The sequence below is a fragment of the Staurois parvus genome, unplaced genomic scaffold (genome assembly GCF_062004578.1).
Source record: "Staurois parvus isolate SC_StPar_1 unplaced genomic scaffold, SC_StPar_1.0 ptg000380l, whole genome shotgun sequence".
In the NCBI taxonomy this organism is placed as follows: Eukaryota; Metazoa; Chordata; class Amphibia; order Anura; family Ranidae; genus Staurois; species Staurois parvus.
Window position 1 is genome coordinate 1,227,999 of NW_028318176.1, and position 25,326 is coordinate 1,253,324.

The 25,326-nt window shown below is 43.7% G+C and overlaps 1 protein-coding gene across 10 annotated transcripts in view; it reads right to left on the reverse strand.

Moving 5' to 3' along the window:
• Window positions 1-25,326, reverse strand: part of LOC149455958 (uncharacterized) — a 221,844-nt gene that overhangs the window by 166,496 nt on the left and 30,022 nt on the right. For 5 of the 10 annotated variants that reach the window (XM_089685672.1, XM_089685668.1, XM_089685671.1 and 2 more), the window contains 2 exons: window positions 15,445-15,542; window positions 3,062-6,453 (listed from right to left, as the gene is read on the reverse strand). In XM_089685672.1, coding sequence (XP_089541798.1) covers window positions 3,477-4,610 — 1,134 coding nt within the window. In that variant the 5' untranslated portion in view covers window positions 4,611-6,453; window positions 15,445-15,542 and the 3' untranslated portion in view covers window positions 3,062-3,476. Of the gene's footprint in view, window positions 1-3,061; window positions 6,454-15,444; window positions 15,543-25,326 lie in introns of those variants that run through there. The other 5 variants (XR_016313991.1, XR_016313989.1, XR_016313992.1 and 2 more) reach the window with 2 other exon arrangements.

Below are 25,326 nucleotides of genomic sequence, written 5' to 3' on the forward strand. Positions count from 1 at the left end.
CTTTGAGTTGACAAGGTTACATTAAAGCAGGCATGGACACATCTCACCCAGAACTATAAGCCAGCTTTGAAAACCTAGGAGCCAGCACTACACAACCTGCATTTAACTACTGAAAACAGGCAACTTAAACATCAGATAAAAGGAAAAGGTTTGTACTGTTCATTTTGACTAAAATGCCAGGACTACCATCCGGTGAAGCCAGCTCTGTGTGAGAATGTAGCAGCTAATGTGACTGTACTAACACTGCATGAGAAAAACTGAGCCTTTGTCACACTTCTTTTTTTTTTTCGCACACATTGGCATGATTTAGCTTAGTCTAACTCAAGCAACACTGGTTGTCAATACAGTCACATCAGCTGCTCACGCAGTGCTGACTTACCAATAGTCCTGGCAATTCAGAACCCACCTCCCCACCAGCATTGCTCTCAATGATCCAGTGAGGGCCACCGCTGGAAACCATGGGACCCTGTAAAGCCTACCTGACAGGTTCCCATCAGACCAATGGCAGCCCCTGCTGGGCCCCCCATTATGGAGCCCAGGCCTGATATCGGAGTACTTCCTGTATCCACCTAGGAACGCATTTGCTGAGCGTTTGGTGGGGAAGGGTTGATGCTCTGCAGCCATTTGGAGTGATAGGCTCTGCACAGTGTAAGTAGTGGGTCCCCCCAACAGACTCTCACTGCTCATTGGCAAATATTGCTGATGCAAAGGAACAAGAAGTCCTAAGAGTGAGCAGCCATCTGAGTCTGATCCCAAAGCAGTATCCAGGACACGTGACACCACCACCTTTACTCTCTAAATGCAACCTTACATCTGGCAGAAACACAGAGAAAGTGTAATTTCTCTTTCTCATAGAAAAAGAAATAAAAAACTGAATGTGTATTCCTCAATGTTTTCCAGGACAGTAAAAGAGCTATAGGACTTCTACGTTGTGTCAGTTGGCTCTATACTCCCTAACCTGCCTAATTATTGCAGTTTAAACAGTTTACACCTCCAGGAGAAATTGTGTATGGCCAGGGATAGAAATCAGAGTAAACCATGCTTGAACAGTCCTTGGTAGTGTGTTTAAGCATGAATTCAATACATAAAATTAGTTCTGAAAAAAAATCACATGAACTTAGAACATTTTAAATAGGTTTGAGAGAATACATAAAGAAATGTATTATTATTATTAGTACATCGAGTTTATATAGCGCCAAAGGGTTTGCTCAGCGCTGTACAATAGAGGGGGGGGGGACAATACATGAAACAGTACAGCAACTACAAACAGCACACGAGGGGTTAGAGGGCCCTACTCTTTCGAGCTTACAATCTAGAAGGGAGGGGATAGTGTTACAGGAGGAAATGGCTGTGGGGGATGGAGTGGTAGGAGAAATGAAGGAGAATGGCTGTTAGGTGAGGGTGGGGTAGGCTTTCCTGAAGAGGTGGGTTTTCAGGGAGCGCCTGAAGGTGAGGAGGGAAGGTGACAGTCTGATGGATTGGGGTAGTGAGTTCCAGAGGATGGGGGAGGACCTGGAGAAGTCTTGCAGTCGTGCGTGGGAGGAGGAGACCAGGGAGCAAGATAGAAGGAGGTCCTGTGAAGAGCGAAGGGTACGGGTAGGGTGGTACCTGGGAATCAGGTTGGTGAGGTAGTTAGGGGCAGTGTTGTGAATGGCTTTGTAGGTCAGAATGAGTAGTTTGAATTTGATGCGTTGGGCAATAGGGATAGGCAGAGGGGGGTGGAAGAGGTGGAGCGGTTGGTGAGGTGGATGAGTCTAGCCGCTGAGTTCAGGATGGTCTGAAGCGGGGAGAGCCTGCACTGGGGTAGGCCGGTGAGGAGGGAGTTGCAGTAGTCAAGGCGTGAGATAATCAGGGAGTGAACGAGTAGCTTAGTGGTGTCTGGGGTAAGGAAGGTACTTATCTTGGTGATGTTGCGAAGGTGGAGCCTGCATGTGTTTGTAAGTGATTTGACATGAGGTTGGAAGAAAAGGTTTGAGTCCAGAATGACGCCAAGGACTTTGGCTTGCGGGGCGGGATTGATGGTGGTGTTGTTGGTAGTGATGGATAGGATGGGGGGCGCAGGCAGGGGGAAAGACGAGAAACTCGGTTTTGGAGAGGTTAAGCTTGAGGAAATGGAGCAACATCCAGTCTGAGATGTCGTTTAGGAGGTGAGTGATGCGGGCGGAGAATGTGGGGGTGAGGTGAGGGGTGGAGAGATAAATTTGAGTGTCATCGGCGTAGAGGTGGTAGTTGAAGCCGTGGGAGTGTATGAGTTTGCCAAGGGAGGAGGTGTAGATGGAGAAGAGAAGGGGTCCAAGGACGGAGCCCTGGGGGACCCCAACAGAGAGGGGGAGGCAAGGGGAGGTGGCACCGTTGTAGGAAACGCTGAATGAGCGTCGGGATAGGTAAGAGGAGAACCAGGAGAGAGCGGTGTCTCTGATGCCAAGGGAGAGTAGTTTATTAAGGAGTAGGGGGTGGTCAACTGTGTCGAAGGCCGCGGAGAGGTCCAGGAGAAGGAGGACAGAGTAGTCGCCTTTGGCTTTGGCGGTAAGTAGGTCGTTGGTGATTTTGAGGAGGGCGGTTTCAGTGGAGTGTAGGGGACGGAAGCCGGACTGTAGTGGATCAAGGAGATTGTTGTCAGTTAGGTGGGCGCTTAGGCGGTCGTAAACTAAGCGCTCAAGGAGCCTGGAAGTGAGTGGCAGCAGGGAGATGGGTCTGAGGTTGTTTGGGTCAGTGGGGACCAGGGAGGGCTTTTTGAGTATGGGGGTGATGTGCGCATGCTTTAGGGGGGAGGAGAATACGCCGGTAGAGAGGGAGAGATTGAAGATGTGGGTGAGGGAGCAGATGAGGGAAGAGGGGGGTGACCGGAGGAGTTGAGAGGGGATAGGGTCCAGGGGGCAGGTAGTGAGGCGGGCTTCTGAGAATACCCTGGTGACTTCCTCAGTGATAGCAGGGCTGAAGGAGTGCAGTGCTGGGGGGGTTACCGTAAGCGGGGCCTTGGGTGTGGTGGGGGGCAGTGCGGTTGCGAGGTCAGAGGAGAGAAGAGATGAGGGGGAGGCTAGGTGGGGAGGTAGACTGCGAGTTGGCTATGTCCTTACGGATTGCGTCAATCTTGTTGTGGAAATGAGTGGCAATCTCGTGGGGGGTAAGCGAGGTACGAAGTGGAGGAGGGGGGGGGAGAGAGTAGGGAGTTGAAGGTGGAGAAGAGTCGGTGAGGGCAGGTGGAGAGGGTGTTGATCAGGTTTACGAAGAAGGCCTGCTTGGCGGCGTGGAGGGAGGAGGTGTAAGCGAGGAAGGCAGATTTGTAGAGGGAGAACGCCCGAGGGGACCTGGCTTTGCGCCATAGTCTCTCCAGTGCGCGACTGCGACGTTTGATGCATTTAGTATGGTCGTTCTGCCATGGTTGGAGTGGTCTAGGTTTGATGTTGCGTGTGGTTAGGGGTGCCAGAGAGTCTAGGGTAGCTGATAGTGAGTCGTTGTACGTGGTGGTGGCTAGGTCAGGACAGGACAGTGGAAGGATGCTGTCGTGTAGGCGGTCGGCAAACGAGTGGAGGGGGGCCGGGTTCAGGTTGCGGAGGTTGCGGCTGGTGATGGTTTGGCGCTCTGGGGGGGGGGGGGGGGGAATTAGGGGAAGGGGAGATGGAGAACGTGAGGAGGTGGTGATCGGAGAGAGGGAAGGGGGTGTTAGTGAAATGGTTGAGGGTACAGAGGTGGGAGAAGACGAGGTCCAGAGTGTTCCCATTGATGTGGGTGGAGAATTGAGTGTACTGTGTGAGCGCAAAGGAGGAGGTTAGGTGGAGGAGTTGCAAAGTAGCCGGGTTGTTGTCGTTGATGGGGATATTAAAGTCCCCAAGGATGATGGTCGGTAGCTCAGAGGAGAGGAAGAAGGGAAGCCAGGCGGCGAAGTCATCCAGGAAGCGGGGTATGGATCCGGGAGGCCTGTAGATCACTGCGATCCTTAGGGGGGTGGGGGTGAAGAGCCGGATGCAGTGAGCCTCGAAGGAGGAGAAGGTTAGGGAGGGGGGGTTAGGGAGGACCTGGAAGGTGCTCAGCGGTGATAGGAGCAAGCCGACACCACCACCTCTGTGACCGCTCAGTCTAGGTGAATGGGACCAGACGAGACCTCCATAGGAGAGTGCCGCAGGGGAGGTAGAGTCAGTGGCCTGTACCCAGGTTTCAGTGATGGCTAGGAGGTTGAAGGAGTGGGAGATACAGAGGTCATGGATGGCGGTAAGCTTGTTGCAGACCGAGCGGGCGTTAAGGAGTGCAACCGAGAGAGGGAGGATGGATGCGGGGAGGAGGGGCACAAGTATGAGGTTGAGGGGGTTGCGGCGGCTGGCGGGAGCAGGGGGGCCCCTAGAGGAGGGGTGAGGTGGTGAGATGTCCCCAGCAGGAAAGAGAAGGGTGAGGAAGGTGGCATGGGAATGGGAAGTGCCGGAGCGTGTAGGTCTGATAGTGGTGGCACGTGGGTCGACGGGGGAGTGGCGTAGCTGGAGGAGGTGGTGAGTGCCGTAGTGGGGAGAGGGGAGAAGTGAAGGGGCAATGTAGAGAAGTTTTGGGGGGGTAGGCGGGTAGAGGGAGGCGAGTTTTGGGATGGAGGAGAGGAAAACGAGGAGGAGTGCAGGTGGCATGTTGGGGTGAGTGGAGTGCTGGTCGGGTCGGTGAAAGGATACAGGTCAGGGCAAGGTGATGTGGAGAGTCTGTATCACCGTGGAGGATTCCATTTGAGTCCTTCTGTAGGGGGGGGAGTGAGAGTGGAGGGCAGCAGCTGGCTGGCTCCAGTCTGTGGGTGTAGTATTCTGGCGTCCGTGGGTGATGCGGCACGTCTTTGGTGGGTCCGGTGGTTCGGCGAGCGCAGGGGTCGTAGGGTGCGATGTCTGGGGGTGTTGGTAGGCACGGCGTCTGGTGATGCTGGCGGCTCGGTGACTGGAGATGTTGAGGCCAGGCGTCAGGTACTGAAGGCTCGGCGTCGGGAGGCGTTGAAGGTGCTGAAAGGCACAGCGTCAGGAGGTGTTGAAGGGTCGTCGTCAGGAGGTGGTGTGGACCGACGTCTGGAGGTGGAGTGGGCTAGGCGTTGGTAGGTGCAGTAGGGCTCGGCGTCCGTGGGCGAAGTGAGCCAGTGCATGCGGATGTTGCGGGTCAGCGACTGAGGGTGCTAGGGGCCCAACATCCAAGAGCAGTAGGGCCTGGTGTCAGTGGGTGCTGAAGGTCGCGTGGCAGGCTTGACTCCGCCGGATTGGATAGGGCTCAGGGCTGTGTGGTGGTAGGTGCCCGGCCGCGTGGTACCCGGAGGGGAGCAGGGAGGCAACTGGTAGTGGAGGCTTACCCTCTCGGTGCGGGTGGCGGAGGTCCGGTGACGTCTCGATTCGTTGGGTGGCCTGGAGAGGTCCCTGGTCCGAGGCTGGGTGACGAGTGCTGCAGGGTGCTGGGTGGTCTGAAGCAGCCCCTAGGTGCCGGGTGCAGGTAGCTGGGTGCCCGGCAGCTGGGTGTCCAGAAGTGGTAGCTGGGTGCCCGGCAGCTGGGTGTCCAGAAGTGGTAGCTGGGTGCCCGGTAGCTGGGTGCAGGGTGTCCATGGGTGGTAGCTGGGTGCCAGTAGCTGGGTGCAGGGTGTCCAGAGGTGGTAGCTGGGTGCCGGTAGCTGGGTGCAGGGTGGCCTGAGGTGGGCCCAGAGCCGATGGGGAGGGCTTAAGGGAGACAGGCAGGCCAGCGGGCTGGGTGGCGGAGCAGCTGGGTGGCGGAGCAGCGTTCAGTGGGTCTAAGCTGGTTCCTGGTGGTCAGGGATGGACCCAGGGCTGGTGAGGAGGGCCCTGGGGAGGCTGGGAGGTCGGCGGGGATAAATACAGCAGCTACATAAATGGAGGTTTACTAAAAGAGAAATTGTGATGCAAGCCAGTCTTGAATCTTGGTTAGTGGGAAAGCCCTTGTGGACACTGCAAACCATAAGTGATAATAACTGCCAAGCGCAGCAGACACTATAGTGACCAAATATTTACATTATGCCAATTTCAACTGAGCTCACAAGCAGTAAACATGTAGACAAAGTAGTATAAAAATCACCATTCCATAGCTGCCTGTCACAAAACAATCTGTTTTTAGGGCGGCATGGGAGCCAGCATTATAATAAACACAAAAGCAAAGGAATATCAGACAGTAGATACCAGCAGAGAATTTGATCTTCCGGTCCACTGAACTATTTCCTTCTAGAGAACAGTGACAGCACAAAGCGGCTAGAGTCATTACACCGCCAATAGTCAAAGTATGCAGCAGAGTTGTCTTTGATGAAGATGGCTAATTGCAGCCCATGCCTACTTCAGTGTTAAAGGTGGCCACATTAGCCATTTTGCCTTTCAGAACAGCAGCATCTGTGATGTGTAATCAGCTGGATGACTATATCTCATTTTTCCATCTGCTAGATGGGCTGATGAGGATTCATTGCAGTTGCCACGATTTCATTCATGCCATAAAAACATATCCCTGAGACAAAAGAAAGAGAACTTAATTCATACATGTTTTACATAACACACCAAACAATCACTTAACAATATATCTTTTTTCTGGACCTAAACTTGAGGAATCAAAGGTAGCCTGATGTAAACGGACAGAAATCCGCCATCATGGGTTTGCCACAGCCCACGGTCAAAATGTGGACAAAAGAAAAAAAAAAAAATCAACACCACTGATGTCACAAAACTGATATCTGTTCCATTCGACTCTGATTCAGTAGAGGCTCTGCTCACAGATTCTCTGTTGAATGGAGCGAAGCAGCTCTGCGTGAAAGAACGCCAACTCCGTACTCCCTACAAGTTCACCTCCATATTCCCAGACCATTTGGTGAAATGCTGGCACAATTGTAATCACCCAGGAACTCTACCCCACACATGGTGGTCCTGCCCTATTATCACCAGGTTCTGGGTAAGAATCAGTCCTTTTCTCATTTCAGTAACTCGTACATGGATGACTCTCTAGGCATCCAGGCCTTGCCTCATCATTTACAGTCATTTCTAGCTGTACCCTCATTCCTGCCAGACTAGCTGTTACGTGATGCTGGAAAACCACACAACCGCCTAATCTACAAGATGTTATTCATATTCTCAACGACCATCTCCTGCTGGAATTCTCATATGCTAAAACCCACCACACAGCTTCCAAATGCCGTGACCAACGGACCTTATGGTTGGCAGACAACAGGAGCGTTCCAGTTTCCTAATTTCACCACATCTTTCACTCCTGTTTTCAGCTCCTTCTTGAGAACCTAAAACCCCATTACAACTAAAATGTATACATTTTTAGGGATCCTCAACTTTATTGTTTTACTACTCTAGATCCAATCTAGGATGTATTATGCCATTGCAAGTCAATGCCATGTGTGTATTGTATTGTTATTTTTCACTACTGTTTTTGCCTAGAAGTTCTGGCCATTCCTGGGGAAGTTGTTCAAATATTGTGTTCCTGGGTGCCCCAGGAGACTATAAATGTCAGCAACGCTAAGCTCCATGTCAAAGCTCGGGTCCACTGCAATATCTGGGCCTCTTAATGGGGCAATGAGACACACTCTATGCAGAAATCAGTAAGAGAGATTACTGTGTATGCATGTTCATTTTCTTACTGTAGCTTTAACTGGTAAAGTGTGTGAGAAATTTACTTAGATGATGCAGGTTAAGCTAGTTTTATCAAATGTCATTTAGATGGTTTAGTAGGCGCTACCAATGTTATCAGGAAATAAAGATTACAATAGTTTACCTTGATGCTCTTACACCAAAAGCTTTTCACTGTCTTGTTTCTCATCGGCTTCTTCATCAGATTCTATTAATTAACTGTGCATACAGAAATGTGTCCTTACAGGCAGATATTAACCGCTTGATGACCACACACTGTAGTTTTACTGCTACAGTGGGTCCAGCTGCGCAAAATCACATATATATACACACGGGATTGTTTATTTCTGAGTAGGGAGTGCACATGCCCACCAACCTAGCTGTGCTGTCACTGGCTCCAGCACTTGCAGATCAGCAGGTCTCGGCCAATGATTCATGGCAGGGACCTGCCGATCAGATGATGAGGAGAGAGAGCTGTGTTGGTTAACAACACAGATCTCTCTACTGACAGTGGGGATGTGCTGTTTTTTGTCTCCCTAAAAACCATGACATCCCTTAGTAAAATCAGCACACAGTAAATTCATGAATACTTGCCAGGCACACAGTTAACCTTTTGATTGCCCCAGATGTTAACCCCTTTCTACCCAGTGTCATTAGTACAGTGACCGTGCATATTTTTAGCATTGATCACTGTATTAGTGTCATTGGTGATATCAGAGTCAGTCAGTTCCCACTCGGGGGGGGGGATGGGGAGTTATTTACTAATCCTGGAGAGTGCAAAATCTGGTCTGCTCTGCATAGAAACCAATCAGCTTTCAGGTTTTATTGCTGAAGCTTAACTGAACAAGCTGAAGTTAGAAGCGGATTGGTACCATGCACAGCTGCACCAGATTCTGAGTGCTCCAGATTTAGTAAATCTCCCTCAGTGTCAGATTGCCTGTCACACTCACGTCGGACTCATCACAATCCCGATATAAGTCGCTGATCGCCGCTATTACTAAACGCAAACCAATTACTATACACTTATAAGGATATTTTTGCCAAAGACATGTAGCAGAATACATTTGGCCTAAATTTATGAAGGCAAAAAGGAACCTCTGTGCTAACCTAAATATGTGAAAAAAACAAAAATAAATATTATGTGTTGCAGCTAATCACTGGTATGCGTTCAAACAGCAATAGAAAGCAGTATAAAAAAGTGAAGTGCAACTGCTAATATGTGTAACACTAAGTAAAAATGCGCAAATCATATAACCTGATAGATATGTGTGACATCCAACACAACCTGTTTATATGATAAATGGATATAAAGGCATGTAAATCAAAATGGCAATAAACTTATAATAAATACCACCAATCTCTTGTGCAATTTCCCTTATTTGTCAAGAACAGTACTTTGGAAGTCAAATCTCTAGATGAACTTCGTGTGTACTGAAAAAGTGAATGTAAACGCATGAACATGCGATTTCACGTGACGTCATCACGCATCACGATTTCAAACAAGAGAATTATCTGGTGCACTGGGTGTTACAAGTGCACTACGTTTGTGAGTGTTCTTAATCTTTTTAATAAAAGCAAATTAGTTGTTCTGATACTGCACCATGAGATTCTTTTTTGCTTTATATTTTGCATTGATCTGTTTGCAGTTCAGCGGTCTTAACATGACACTTACCTGTTATAAGTTGATTGGAGGAAGAATACCATGTACTGTACGCAGAATGTTGGGAAAGCGTGATTTGACCTTACTTTTTGTGTGGGTCAAACCTTGAGGTAAGCAGCAGCCTTGAGAGGTGTTGGTTCATTGTGGTGGAGCACATTAGAAGGTTTATATGAAGAATGCATGATATATGCATGCCATCAAGCATGATTTTCTTTGAAGAAAGGAAATTGCACAAGAAAGTTATGGAACTGTAATGAATTTCACATATGTTAACAATATTTTTATGTGCATGCATTTAAATACGCTTTTTCAGCACATATGAGGTTCATATAGGAATAGGAGTTCCAAAATACTGTTCTTGACAAATAAGGGGAATTGCACAAGAGATTGGTGGTATTTATTGCCATTTTGATTTACATGTGTTTATATGCATTTATTGTTATATATACAGGTTGTGTTGGACGTCACACATATTTATCAGGTTATATAATGTTGCACATTTTTATTTAATGGTACATATATTAGCAGTTGTGCTGCACTTTTTGAAATTGACTACATTTATGAAGAAATTGTATTTTTTTTTTTTTATTGGATATGTTTTACAGCAAAAGTAAAAAATATTGTTTTATTTTAAAAATTTTTGGTCTTTTTTTCATTATATAATAGAAAATAAAAAACCCAGTGGTGATCAAATTCCTCCAAAAGAGAGCTCTATTAGTCTAAAAAAAATTGATATAAATATAATTTGTGTACAGTATTGCATGACCCCGCAATTGTCAGTAAAAGTGCCGAATAGCAAAAAATGGCCTGGTCATGAAGGGGGTAAGATCCTTCGAAGATCAAGAGGTTAAAAATCAAAACCTGCAGCTGGGAATAGGTGTGTTTAGGTTGATTTTCTGCATAAGAAATGAATGCACAAAAGAAAACAAACACATTCCTGACATTTATTATTTTAAGCTAGTCACTAGAGGGAGCCATTTCACTAAAATTCTGAACCTTCTTCAACACTCTCAACAGGTTGAAATGTAAAACCTAAAACAATGTTGTTATAGAACCTCTAAATTGTGATTAACTTGCTGTTTGCCAACACTGACATTCATTCATATGAGTGCAATTAGTAAGGGATTTATTAAACTAAATGAACTAAATTCCTGGACAGAATAGGAGGGCTCATGATACAAAGGATAAATACCTTGTTGGCATGATTTATTAACTAACAATAGAAAATATTTTCAATTAAATATGAAAAATCACCCAGGTACAAAAATAACTTAAAAGTACTGTTTTCTGAAAACAAAAACACTTTTAACCACTTGCTCTCCAGAGGATTTACCCCTCTTACTGACCAGGACTTTTCTTGCGTTACGGCGCTGCGCTATTTCAGCTGGTAACTGTGTGGTCATGAAACGCTGTACCCAAATAAAATTTATGTCCTTTTTTCCCACACGAATAGAGCTTTCTTTTGGTGGTATTTGATCACATCTGGGTTTTTATTTTTTGTGCAATAAACAAATAAAAAGACAAAAAAAAAAAAACCCTGATATTTTCTCGTTTCTGTCATAAAAAATATCTCAAAAACTGAATTTTTTTCATACATTTAGGCCAACACGCCCCCAAATGACCCCTTTTCAGAAAGTAGGCACCATAAGCTATCTTCTGAGAGGCATGTTGAGTCCATGGAATATTTTTTGGGGTTTTTTTTACACAAAGTTGTCACTTAAATGATATATTATTCACACATACCATGGGTATATGTGGAATTACACCCCAAAATACATTCTGCTACTTCTCCAGAGTATGGGGATACCACTTGTGTGAGACTTTTTGGGAGCCTAGCCACATACAGGAGCCCGAAATCCAATGACCACTTTGAAAGCCTGAAGGTGCTTAACTTCCTCATTGTACTTCCTCACTACCTATCACAGTTTTGGAGGCCCTTAAATGCCAGGATAGCACCGAACCCAGACAAATTACCCCTTTTTGGAAAGTAGACACCCCAAGGAATTTAAAAAAAAGACATGGTGAGTATTTTGAAGATATTTTTTCCTCACAAAGTTTTGAAAAAACTTGTGGCAACAAACGAGGTCTGCAAAATACTCAACATGCTTCTTATCAAATTCCTTGTGGTGTCTACTTTCCAAAAATGGGTCATTTGGGGGGGGCGTATTATTCTGGCATTTCAGAGCCTCCGAAACTGTGATAGGTAGTCAGAAATTGTGATAAGGAAATAAAGCCCTTTAAAAGCCTGAAGGTGCTTATTGGATTATTTCCTGTAGGCGGCTAGACTGCCAAAAAGTCTCTCACGTGTGGTCTCCCCATACTCAAGAGAAGTAGCAGAATGTATTTTGGGGAGTTAATCCACATATACCCATGGCACTAATACAGTGATCAGTAAAAAAAATCTGTACGCTGTACTAATGACACTGGTGACAGGGCAGTAAAGGGGTTAACTGAGGGGTGATCAGGGGGTTAAACGTGACCTATGTGTTTTTACTGTAAAAGTGTGCTGTTTTTACTCAAGTGTGTGATGATCGCACGTCAGACCCCAGCCTTTCTCACCAAACTTGTGACCGAAGGACTAGCCAATCTAAAACCACGATGTCACGTGCGTAACAATGCCACGCCCAGCTGCACCCTGCACAACAATTTTCCAGCTAATGCACCACAAATCGATGTACCGGCAGCCTGAGTGCGATTGTTACTGGGTCAGGTTAATTACGCTATTAACCCTTCACACTGCCACCACCTCCTTTTTGTACAGAGAAAGAGGAAACTCGGCAATATCAGCAATAACACTATGATGGTTGAAATAAACGTCTGTATACCACTGTCACCGCAGACAGGTTATACAGAGGGTTAAACACACATAGTAGCGCTTTTCAGTGGCAGGAATTCGTAAGTTGCATTAAAAAGTTTTAGAAACAGTTCAACACTTTCAGAAAGTAAGATTTATTACTAAAAGGTCAAACAGTTGGTTCTGATGTTAAAAGGGAGATTTTTTCAACTTCAACTCTTAGGCCTGACAGCCTATTTTGTCGTCCCCCAGCAGGGGATGTCTCTGAAACCAAGGACCAATGCCTCATTTGGGGAGGGGTGTCTGGCGGAGACCCAAGCTAGAATCAAATCTCTCCTAGCTTATATTTTGGCTCATAACTTTTCCTAGGCACAAGTAACATTCCACCCGCGGGTAGATTAATATGCAGACGCATCTGCGGAGCGGTTAGATATGAAATATGAAATACATACTTGAATGGTTCAAGAGATGTAATTTTCTGCTTTCCTATATATTCCAGCCAAGGAGTGTGACATATCAAATGGTTTTTCTTCTCGTGACCAATTTGAAGATATGCCTGGTTTTTATGTAAGTCTCTCATATTCCAAGATATGAGACATAGGGGAAAAATGGATTTTAAAAGTGGTATCTAGTTTATGACTCCTCTGGAATGTCTTTGAACTCGGGAAGGCTTGGGTTATCCTTTTACGAGGTGCCAGATTGCACAGTTTCTTAGACCGCCTGGCACCCAGTTTAGAGAGGTTTTATAGCTCGGACCTCCCTGAAAAACTGCTGTTTCTTTTACTATTTGTTGCTGGTCTCCCACCTATTAAGGAGCAATGTTTTGGTACAGAAGAAAGAGACTTTTGAAGGGAACATACACAATTTGTTGATGGCATAGTTTGCAGCTTTGAGGAAGACTACTAGTGCATAGCGTGCTGAATTTTATAGTCTACAAATTTCCATCTCAGTTTACTCTGTGGTTCTAATGTCCCTGCTAAGTGCTTTGGCCATGGCTACATTGAGAGAGGTTGGAAAATCATAACTGGTGATACAGAATATGCCTGTAGTGGTCCTTATCAACACCCCTGGCATCAAATGACAGTGTGAAAATCCTGTATGTGTTACAGAGAACTGCTTAAAGAGAGATTTTGACCAAATGAGCAGTAAACCAGGCTGGTGTTTCTTTCTTGTCTAGAGATTTCCAAAAAGCCTGGAGGATACAAAGGACTCTGAAAAATGGAGGAAATTCTGCAATAATTGGATGTAATTGCAGTTGTGCTGGCACAGCATCTATTACAAAATTCACAGACTTATACATGTAGTAAAAAATGGTTTCAGCGGATGTCCTAACTGGCCTACAGATTAAGGAAGGAGCCTCAATGGACTGATTTATCAGGGCCATACCATGAACCCTGTGGAGGGGGATGAATCAGGCACATCCAAAAGCAGCTGACCGGTTTGTTCTATTCCAAAAGGCACCAGAATGCATAATATTTGATGTAGCCCAAGCTGAACAAGGAGGATTACTAGGACAGTGAAGGAGACCCCCACCCACTGGAAAGCACTACCATCTCACCACAGTCCAAATAAGGGACACATGCTACATATGACCTGACTTAGCTGTTTGGTCATATACATAAGGTGAGAGCACAACCGGTGGAGGTGTACACGCATTGTATTTGAAAATATCACACGAGGTGTACTGAGGAGCATTCCATATCTACACAACAGTGGATGCAAAATAACTACGGATCTTGCATGGACAGTGATATAATAGTTCATTTGTTGGATCATTTAAGTTGTTTATTTATTGATAGAGGAGCACGGCACCACATTACTACGTAAAAATAATTAACACATTTGTATGGGTATGTGTACGGTGTGAGCGATTCACAATTAATTACATAGAATATTATTTGGCATTTGCACTTCGAATAGCAGCTCACAAGATTTTTCTATTTATTGTTTTACTTATAGGATTGGCAGGAGAACTGGTAAGACGCTAGGAGATGAAAAAGAATGAGGAAGAGGAGAATGGTGGCAGAGGAGGAAGGGACCGGCTCTAAAATGTAAACAATAGTATTGGTCATCACAGTGATCACAGTTTAGATCACAGACTAAAGGTACAGAGCCGATCAGCGTGGCTCTGTGCCTTTAGTCTGTGATCTGAACTAACCACAGCTTGATCACAGGCATTTAAAGGATGCACTGGCCGCCTTTGCCTTATTATAAACAACACTCCTGAAATACAAGCCCACCATCCGACCATCCGGCCATTTTAAACATACACAAAGAGATCAGTGGAGCAAAAATGGAGCAGCCACTGTTGGTTTGCTTTTAAAAACACAGGCTTGTAAATTAGATCTAGGCTCCATTACTTAGCAAGCAACTGACCAGGAACAAGTATGCAGTGTGGGAAATTAGAGTTCTAAGACCTCTATGGCTGCCTACTTGTTCCAGTTTAGCAATGCAAGGGAGAGCATTCTGGAACTTACAGAGTCAACAATGGAAGTCCATATATTTCTAATATTCCAGGTTCCCTCTAACACTTCAGTTAGGCTGGGTATAGACACTGGATGACAGAAGTAGCAAACAACAAAGTCCCCCCTCATAATATGCATATAAATATGTCTGCACCTAAATTAATGGGATTGTAGACAGAACTTGTTAACATTAAGAAGAAAACTCTGGACTCAAGCCCATGGGTTGAATAGGCTGGGGCCCTTCATTATAGGTATTAAAAAATATTTACCTGTTATATTACCAAAATTAAGTAAATTAATAACTAAACAACAAATCAACATAAATACTTAGAATTATACACATTAAGCTCAGCTATTAGGCTTAGCAATTGCTATTTCTATAGCTAAGCTCAATCTAAAATTTTACTAAAACTTAAAGTCCCCTTTCAGAGAAAACTCATAAAAAGAGTCATGACAAGGGTGGGAGAGCAGGATGTGCTTTTTCTTGAGTTCAATAGCCGATTACACACTTAGTGACACATCCTCTGTCTTTTATAGGTGACAGCTTGTGCCAGAGGATCGTATAGAAGACAGGAGACATAACCTTTACCAATCACAGGTAAGCATGCATATTGCTCACAACCTCTAGAACATTCCCCAGTCTGCCTTGATCCCATAGGTGGTGGGTTGGGGACTTTTGCATGACCCACCCCCCACCTTTCATTCTGTGCTTGGTATTATGAGACCTGTTCAGATTTCAAAGCAGTGCTGCGTTTTCCACTAATAAATTCAAAACGCCATATAGATTCTGACAGATTCTTACAGAACTGATAGAAAAACTTTGCACTATCAGCAGTACAAACCTGATATCAGTAACAGCTCATAAGTCTCTACATTACATTTATGTACCAGGGTTGATCAAGCAACAGAAATCAGAAAATATATAAATTCACAGATGTATATATCCAGTACCTGCAGGAGATTCAGGGGTGAATAGGACTGTCCATCTGATATTGGTCCAGGTCACAAAAGAGGGGCTCGTTCACAAACACTTTGCATCATTAAGCGTCCTGAAAATAAACAAATTCAGAATGTTAAATTGTCGATGTAAACGCATTCATTAGTAATGGGTAAATCTAAGTACATTTTTTTTCATTATATTTTTATAATTAATTTTTTAAGTATAATCTTTTTTTAAAATGTATAACATATTGTTTCCTTTTTTTATATAAATATTTTGTTGTAATGAAAAAATAGTTTTTCTTTTATATTTATTTGTGAAAGATAAAATGTTTTTTTTCTTCTATTTGGTACTGTTGTGCTGCTAATTGCATTTTGTACACAAGATGGCGCCAGGTTCAGCTTTGCTAAATCCCTGCTGTAAAATCATGCATTTGTTTGCATTTACTAGTGATATATAATTCATCTGATTGTTTAAAGATAATCCGCCATAATGTTCAGTTTTCGTGTTAAGTATCCCATATATTCGGTTCTAAGGGACACAGGCACTGGCAATGTATCTGGGCGTGTTTGGCTTCAGTGCTAATGTGTATTTTCCTGTTTCGGTATTAGCATTGATTGAAATAGGAGAGGAGTTGGACTCCCTCCTCCCTATAAATAGGTGTCGTTTTCGCACGCTGGCCACACCCCTGAAGACCTCACAGATGACAAAACGCATTGGGAGGAGTCAGAGCGTGTGACGTCAGCATGCAGCGGAACGTGGCGGCCATCTTGTTGGTTAGAAACATACCATTTGGTTATATGGTGACATGCTGTTTTAATTATCTTTTGATGTATGTTTAATACTATGTTGTAAGGCAATAAATCCTGCTAATCATACTACACTATGAGGATTATTTTGCTTTTTGGATGATTTTGTCCTCTTTGAGGGTAATTCATTGTTTCAGGTCTATATTTGGCAAATTACCTGAAGTATCAGTTGGGAGCTAATGCCTTGATTTGGGAATCAATTGAGAGGGATCCAATAGGCATCTATCTACATCCAACATTTGGAGTTCACCTGATCTTTCCAGAGGCAATAGTGTCTGAGTTCGTCATCCTAATTTGATATCCACACTACGCTCTTCCTGACCGGCACTTAATTGTGTGGTCATTCCAGTCTGGTAAGAGGCAGTATTTCTTGAGGTGCTGGTGATGGTGGATTCCCAAAGTGTTTTTTTGAACTATTTGAATCTATATTTGTCATTAGAGACTTTTCATTTTATTTTTCATTGGACTTTTTAATTTTTATTAATTATTTATTTCATGTTTAGTTCTAGTTTTGTAATTATAGCGCTGTACCTTTTCTGTTTTCTCATGAGGAGCAGCCACTTGTGGGTATAGATCATTACAGAGAATTTATGGACTTTTTAATAAAAGGATTTGTAAGACTACTACAGTGCCTTGAAAAAATAGTCATACCCGTTGAAATTTTCCATATTTTGTCATGTTACAACCAAAAACGTAAATATATTTTATTGGAATTTTATGTGATAGACCGACACAAAGTGGCACGACTGTGAAGTGGAAGGAAAATGATAGCTGGTTTTCAGTTTTTTTTACAAATAAATATCCGAAAAGTGTGGCGTGCATTTGTATTCAGCCCCTTTACTCTGATACCCCTAACTAAAATCTAGTGGAACCAATTAGTAAATATAGTCCACCTGTGTGTTATTTAAACTCATATAAATACAGCTGTTCTGTGAAGTCCTCAGAGTTTGTTAGAGAACATTAGTGAACAAACAGCATAATGAAGGCCAAGGAACACCTCAGACAGGTCAGGCATAAAGTTTTGCAGAAATTTAAAGCAGGGTTAGGCTATAAACAAGCTTTGAACATCTCACGGAGCACTATTCAATCCATCTTCCGCTTAGTTTAACACAATGTAGTGCACTATATGTGTGGTGTCCTGTGTGTTGCTTCACAAAAAAAAAAGCGAACATTGAAAAGCTATCTTGTCCTGCATTGAGGTGCATTGCTGCACTTTCATTTTGAATGGGCCGTCAACACAGTGTTCTACAATGCATGACAATGCCTGTGTGGTGGTGCAGGATGGTGTCAGTGGGTCGTGATTCTCACTGCAGTCTAACACACAGGAGTGACTGATTCATTAGATGAATGGGAAGGAGTTGGGGAGGGGGACTTGTCTCTCTACCAGTCTGAGCGCTGCTGCACAGGGGAAAACAAGAGGCTGACAAACAAGAAAGATGCTAATGCTAGTTCTGTGCAATAATACACTTTTAAAATAAATGCATAACTCGATTCAATAGTGATCTTATAGCTGCATGGAGATTAATTAACTTCATGCCAACTGCTGCAAACAAATACACTGCTCAAAAAAAAATGAAAGAAACGCTTTTTAATCAGAGTATAGCATCAAGTCAAGTAAACTCCTGGGATATTGATCTGGTCAGTTAGGTAGCAGAGGGGGTTGTTAATCAGTTTCAGATGCTTTGGTGTTAATAAAATTCACAAAAGGTGCACTAGATGGGCAACAATGAGACAACCCCCAAAACAGGAATGGTTTTACAGATGGAGGTCACTGACATTTTTTTCCTTACTCATCTTTTCTGACAGTTTTTCAGTAGTTTTGCATTTGGCTAGGGTCAGTGTCACTACTGCTAGCATGAGGTGATACCTGGACCCTACAGAGGTTGCACAGGCAGTCCAACTCCTCCTTGATGGCACATCAATACATGCCATTGCCAGAAGGTTTGCTGAGTCTCCCAGCACAGTCTCAAGAGCATGTAGGAGATTCCAGGAGATAGGCAGTTACTCTAGGAGAGCTGGACAGGGCTGTAGAAGGTCCTTAACCTATCAGCAGCACTGGTATCTGCTCCTTTGTGCAAGGAGGAACAGGATAAGCACTGCCAGAGCCCTACAAAATGACCTCCAGCAGGCCACTGGTGTGAATGTGTCTGACCAATCAGAAACAGACTTCATGAGGGTGGCCTGAGAGCCCAACTTCTTTCCATAGAGCTCAACTGGCATTTACCATTGAACACCAGAATTGGCAGGTCCACCACTGGCGCCCTGTGCTTTGCACAGATGAGAGCAGGTTCACCCTGAGCACATGTGACAGACGTGAAAGGGTCTGGAGAAGCCGTGGAGAACGTTATGCTGCCTGTAACATCATTCAGCATGATTATTTTGGTGGTGGGTCAGTGATGGTCTGGGGAGGCATATCCATGGACGGACGCACAGACCTCTACAGGCAGACAATGGCACCCTGACTGCCATTAGTTATCGGGATGAAATCCTTGGACCCACTGTCAGATCCTACACTGGTGCAGTGGGTCCTGGGTTCCTCCTGGTGCAAGACAATGCCCAGCCTCATGTGGCAAAAATATGCAGACAGTTCCTGGAGGATGAAGGAATTGATACCACTGAATAGCCCCCACGGAGTGAACTGGGGTTTAGGAGTTGATTTACTAAAACTGGAGAGTGCAAAATCTGGTGTAACTGTGAATCTTAGCCAATAAGCTTTTAACTTCAGCTTGTTCAATTATGCTTTGACAGAAAAACCTGCAAGCGGATTGGTTTCTGTGTAGAGCTGCACTAGATTTTGCACTCTTCTTTTTAGTAAATCAACCCCTTACTGCACCTGACCAGGAATCCAGCACCGTCTTCACCCATGCCGGTTCTTCAACAGTCTTTGGGTCCCCAGCGCCAGCATGTTTGCTAAGGAAAGCCAGCTATGACTCCTTGTGTCTTCACAGCGGGCTTCCCACTATGCAGGTGCGAGCTGTGCTGTTCTATCGGACTAGTCCCACAGCCATCTTGGACCTGTGACGTTCCCAGGAGGTTTCAGGTAACCATTACAACAATAAAAACCTGACAGGGATTGTACCCTTCACTACTCTATGCAAAACGAGGAAAAGGGTTTTAGATACAAATTAACCTTCTTTGATTAATGTTATACACCTTATGGGCTGAATGTTATTATTTTATCAACCACCCCCCCCCTTACCTGCAGAAAAATATCCCTCAGCCATGCTGACAACACTAGCTAAATCCCTGCAAGATATTACCATTTATATTTAGATTAGGATAAAAGAAGCATATGCATTGCACAGACTCAGCTCCTATTCTAGATGAGGGTAGGGAAGCAATCCAAGTTATTTACAAAATACAGCTGAAATAACCCTAAGGGCAAACAGGTAAAACCCTATAATAAATTTCTATGTTACACAGCCTACATTAGCAACAACAAACACAAGATCTGAACTCAGGGACAAATCTAAAAAATGAAGGAAGGAAACATTCATAATTCATAGTGGTCTGTTACAAAGACTGTGAAGATGAGTAGATCTCAGGAATTGCTTAGGTCATTAGATACAGCATTTAAAGTAGAACTTTGGTCTATTCCAAACATACTGTATATACATAATGAAGAATAAGTTCAGTAATAGAGTGGAGGTAATTTTAACAAGTTTTCTCTGTAACATAAAAAGGATTGAAGGAAGGGAGAGATGTCAGACCACCAATTGTCTAGCTCAGTTAATTAGGAAGACATCAATATACAATAAAATTCACTCACAAAAGTCCGAGGTAACGGGCATCTTGTGACAGGAGGTGAAGCCACTGTGAGCAAGTTATCATGCTGCAGATATGTGCAAACGAACTAATCCCATCCTCTATACATGATCCAATCTGATCTGATAGGATTACCTTCTAATGATAGCAATGGTAGCGCTGAGTGAATCTGCTTTTTTTTTACGCCCTTTCTTCTGACATTGATGAGTCCCTTTTCACACTTACTGCAATCTAGTGATGGCGCTGGAACTCATTCAGACAAATATCCCTGTTGTCTTACCCTTTGGTTCAGCCGTAATTTCTAGTGTTTCAGCGCAAAGCAGTCGTGCAGCCTCAGGCTGGGCTTTTATGTTGACTTTTGCTTTTCAATCAACAGTAGATCACACCTAGCCCTGCCCAGTCCAACCCACTGAACTATGCCTAGCCCCGACCAGTTTTGCCCAGAAAATCATGCCTAGTCAACGCAGATTACCAAATGGAATTGTGCAATAATTCCTGATTCCTCATCTAGGCATAGGGATCCCCTCCACTGCCTTCTGGGATGTCCACTACACACATTGCTGGAGGCAGCTTCATTAAGGGGCCCATACGCACTCTGAGTTCCTGCGTGTTTGCAGACATGCCACAGGTTTCTTCCAGGTGTTGAGAAAAAGCAGAGACCTGTAGCATGTCTGCCTATGGGCAAGATCCCCCGTACATGTGCAAACATGCTGCAGGTCTCTATCAGAGTCTACATAACTGAAAGCAGCAGTATGTCTGCACACCTGTGGGAATCCCCACACATGAACAGACTTGCTACAGGTTTCTTCCACAACCCGAATAGCTCCCATAGACTTTGGCATCTCTTTGCACATACAGGACACTTCAAGATGGTGATGCCTAGGCAAAGTGGTGCAAGGAGGACTCAGTTGCAAGGCGGACACCTCTAGACTTCATCGATTAGTAGGTTTTCTTTTTTTGTTGATACCATACAGGGCCAATTGTTACATACTTCTTGTGGCTTACTGAATTTATTGAAGTCAGAGTATTGCATGACAGTGATGCAACTAAAATTTTAGGAAGGAGTTCAGCAAAGGTAGCATCTGTACTCCTCTCAGCACGGGTTTCCTTCAGGCCCTGTTCAGCTTGTAGAAAAAAAATTGGGTACAGCAAGCTTTCTCAAAGCATTTGTAAAGCTTTTGGCAAGCTTGGAGCACCCTTGTCAAGGCCTTTAAAGCACCATTCAGTTTGGAAAAGCAAAACCAACAGAAACTGGCTGACTTTCGGCCAGTGTGTTTAGCTGTCTTTCCAACAGAAGTCAGTCTAACAACCGACTTTTGTTGAAGGGACATACTGGAAAACCAGCATCCGATCAGCGCTTTCAGTGTTTTGGCGGGCAGAACACAAAGGCCCAGCGGGAGAGATCACCGCACTAACATTGCATGTGTTAGTATAGTGAACTACAAATATATGTTGCGCTCCTAAATACTTCTCAATAAATAATAATTAAATTATTACCATTAAATTAATTAGACGGCAGGTGTATGACTCAGAGGCCAGCAGAGGATTTCCAATGGGATATTGCGTTATTTAAACCTGTCTAATGTGAGTTTAATACTTGGATGGTGGGAATAAAAAGTTTTAAAAGGTAAAGCACTATGTCCTCTATTTCTTCCTGCATGCGGAGTAACACAAGGAGAGGATAATTAAGAGGTCTGAGATAATAAAAGGAGTGTGTAATCCCTGAGGGGATAATCAGCCACCAGAGGATACATCCATTACTCCTAAAGGAAGGATCTCCCAATTTTACCAGCAAAAGTATATGTCCAGCAGGTTCCAGGGAAAGTGAACCGAAAGCGTGTATAGCCTAATGGCAGGCATCAAAGGAGGTGAGCGCACATCTTCACTATTTGAAGGATTCACAAAAGTCACAAATTGAAGAACAACAAGCACCAAGTCACTATATACAAACAATTATTTATTCAATGGGACTATTGTTTTGATGATGTTTGGATTCATACTGGTCACTACTGGTTATTTATGAGCATTTGGTTATTTTTGTTTATGGGGATCATTCAAATGCGTTTTAGTTGAGTGTTATTAGTTGGTTTATTATTTTTGTTATATTAAATGAGGGTATTATGAATATAAATGAAATTGAGGGTATTAGTAAGTACATCATGTCACTAATAGATGATTTATGAGCACTTGGAAAAATATTTTTTTAGAGGAGTATTTTATGTGGAATTATTTTGATATTTATTTGGAGGAGATTGATTAGTTGAAATTTTCTATTTAAATATTTTTTGGTATTTACACACTTTTATTAGTTATTTGTATCATTATTTGAATTCATTTAATGGTAATAATTTAATTATTATTTATTGAGAAGTATTTAGGAGCGCAACATATATTTGTAGATATTTCCAACACAGTTGTAGTTATGTGTTTCATGTTTGAGATCCTCTAGTAATTATCACACCTGTGGCTCGCAAGTCACTCTGATTCATCTATACCTGTTCACAATTAGTATAGTGAACTGTTCGTTTTTCTTGGTCAGCCCACTAGCTTGAATGAAAAATGAAACTTTGTGTGTACCGAGCTTAAGACCTCAGGAGTGCTTCAGCACCAACTGAAGCTTGTTGAAAGCCCAATTATACCCTTGTTATGTATTACTGCAGTCAGGGTGCATATACAGTAATATGGAGTTTTGTTTTTTTACTTTCTAATCATTACAGGTGTCAAAATGTTCATTTTTGACCACAGTGAGGAGTATATTCAAAAGGAGTAGGATGGATATTTTTTCTCAAAATCAAATGAATTTCTAACAGTTAATAGTTTTTTTTCAGGAAAGTCCATTTCTTCCAAAATCAAATGTTAAAAATCAAATGAAATTTGAAAGTACTTTTGAAAGGAATTTGTCAATTCATCAAAATGAACTGAGAAACTTAGTATACATTTTCTTTTACAATGGATTTTATTATAGATAACACAACAACAAAGAGACAATCAAAAGAAAGATCACTGGCACAAAAGAATAAAAAGGTATACAATTCTTCTGATGAGGGACATAACAAATGCACTGAAGTATTGACACAGAGAGAAACTGAGCACATAAACACAATATATAAAAGGATGGAATGAAACCTTATAAATTGCGTTAACAGCAAACAAGTAACGACCAATGAGCTAATTAGGCAAAGGCCAATGATAATCACCAAAATCGCATACAGAGGGTAGGAAAAGCTGAGCACAGAGCCTCACTGGACGCACATCGGTACTCTACACCAAGGACTCTCGAGAAAGTCTGACAAGTATATAAAATATTGCAGGTACGATTCTCTAGGAGTATTACAATCAGCACAAATAGCCTGAAGACTGACAAAAACAAAGGAAAGAAAGAGAAAGAAAAGAAAAAAGCAAAGAAGGGAGAAACAAGGGTAGTAAAGACAAAGAAAGGACTCCAGTGGATCGCGCCAGGAGAGTCTTATATCGACAGAAGGGTCTGGTCAAATCTAGACTGTTGAGCCACATCAATCCAGGGGCACCAAATCTGCAAAAACTTTGGGTGGGTGTCTAACAGCATGGCCGTTAGCTTCTCACTAACCATTATAAAATTCATCTGGTTCTTAACGGCTTCGAAACTAAGAAGAGGGGTTTTCCAAGCTTTCGCGAACGTCAATTTGGTAGCCATAAATAGATGCGATGCCAGCTGCCACTCAGGACGGAGTAGGCCTACTAATGGTTTAAATAATAGCGCCTCATATGGGTTGCACTTAATATCTGTGTGTAACATAGTGCGGAGAAGGGCATAGACCCTAATCCATAGTCTACACACCTTGAGGCAAGTCCACCAAATATGAGCCATGGTGCCTATTTGTTGACAGCCTCGAAAGCAAGTCGGAGAATATGAGGGGATAAAATGAGCCAGCCAGGCAGACGTATAATATCAACTGTAAAGGACCTTGTAGGCATTTTCTAAAATAACAACATTCCTCGAACATTTAGACAATGCTTGAGTCATGATCCGCCAGTCTTGCTGATCTAGACAACCCCCGAGTTCTGGTTGCCAATGCTGATGATGAGAGAACCAGGGGTGTCCTATAAGAAATTATAGCGGAGTAGACAAGAGAGATCAAGCCTGGCGCCTGAGGCCTGTGCCTGCAAACACTTTCAAAGGGAGTCGGCCTATAGGGTCCCGAATGGGATTGTAATAATGTAGTAAGAAAGTGACAGAGTTGAAGGTAGCCAAAATGCTCCCTCAACGGGATGTCATAAGAAGAACGCAGAGTCTCAAAAGTAAGTGTCCGAGTAGGAGAGAGCAAGGAGTGCATGTCATAGAAGCCATAAGCCGGCCACCAAGCAAACTGTCCAGGATTGTCAAGGCCAGGGGGAAACAATGGATTGCAGAATAGGCGCATCAAAAGGCAAGTGAGCAGAAATGAGACCAGCGGAATATTTATTGGAGTCCCAAATTCAAAGCGTGTGCGCTAATGTCGGACTAAGGTGAAGGGCGACAACAGGGGGGAGCCAAGGCGAAGAAGAAAGTGGTGTCGGGTGGGAGACCATCAGATCCACAGTAGCCCACAGGAGAATATTGCGAGACATGTGAAGATGGGCTAGTGCAGCAATGAAGATTCAGGACAGACAATCCACCCTTGGTCCTACGAGCAAATAAAATTCTTTTATTCATTCTAGGGCATGTGGAGCCCCAGATAAAAGACAGAAGGTTTTGTTGATGAATGCGTAATATATGCAAAAAGGGACAGGGACCGGTAAAACCCGAAACACATATAAAAATTTAGGGAGATAAGTCATACGGATCGCATTCATTCTAACAAACCACAAAAGCAGGAGATGAGCCCAAGAAGACAACATCTCCGGCAAATCCTTAAAGACAGAGGGGAAATTAGCCTGATAAAGTCCTTTGTAAGACGGGGTGAGCTTGATCCCCAAATATGGCAAGGCCGAAAGCCACTGAAAAGAAAACAAATGTTTCAGAGTTGCCAGCAGTGAAGAGGAAAGGGTAATAGACATGGGATTGACATGAAGGCCAGAAAGAACAGCGAAGGAGTCCAGAACCGCCAATAGGTTGGGCAAAGTAACCCCCGGATTCGTAACTGACAACAAAACGCTGAGAACAAAATCCAGCTCTTCAATATCAGGATGCATACGAATGGCTTCTGCCAGTGGTTCCAAAGCCAAAATGACTAATATAGGAGAGAGCGGGCAACCCTGCTTGTTCCTCTACCAATCGAAAACGTCGAGGACTCGAACCATAGTATTTAAGTTTTGCTTGGAGGCACGTATATAGCGACGAAATCCAACGCAAGAACAAAG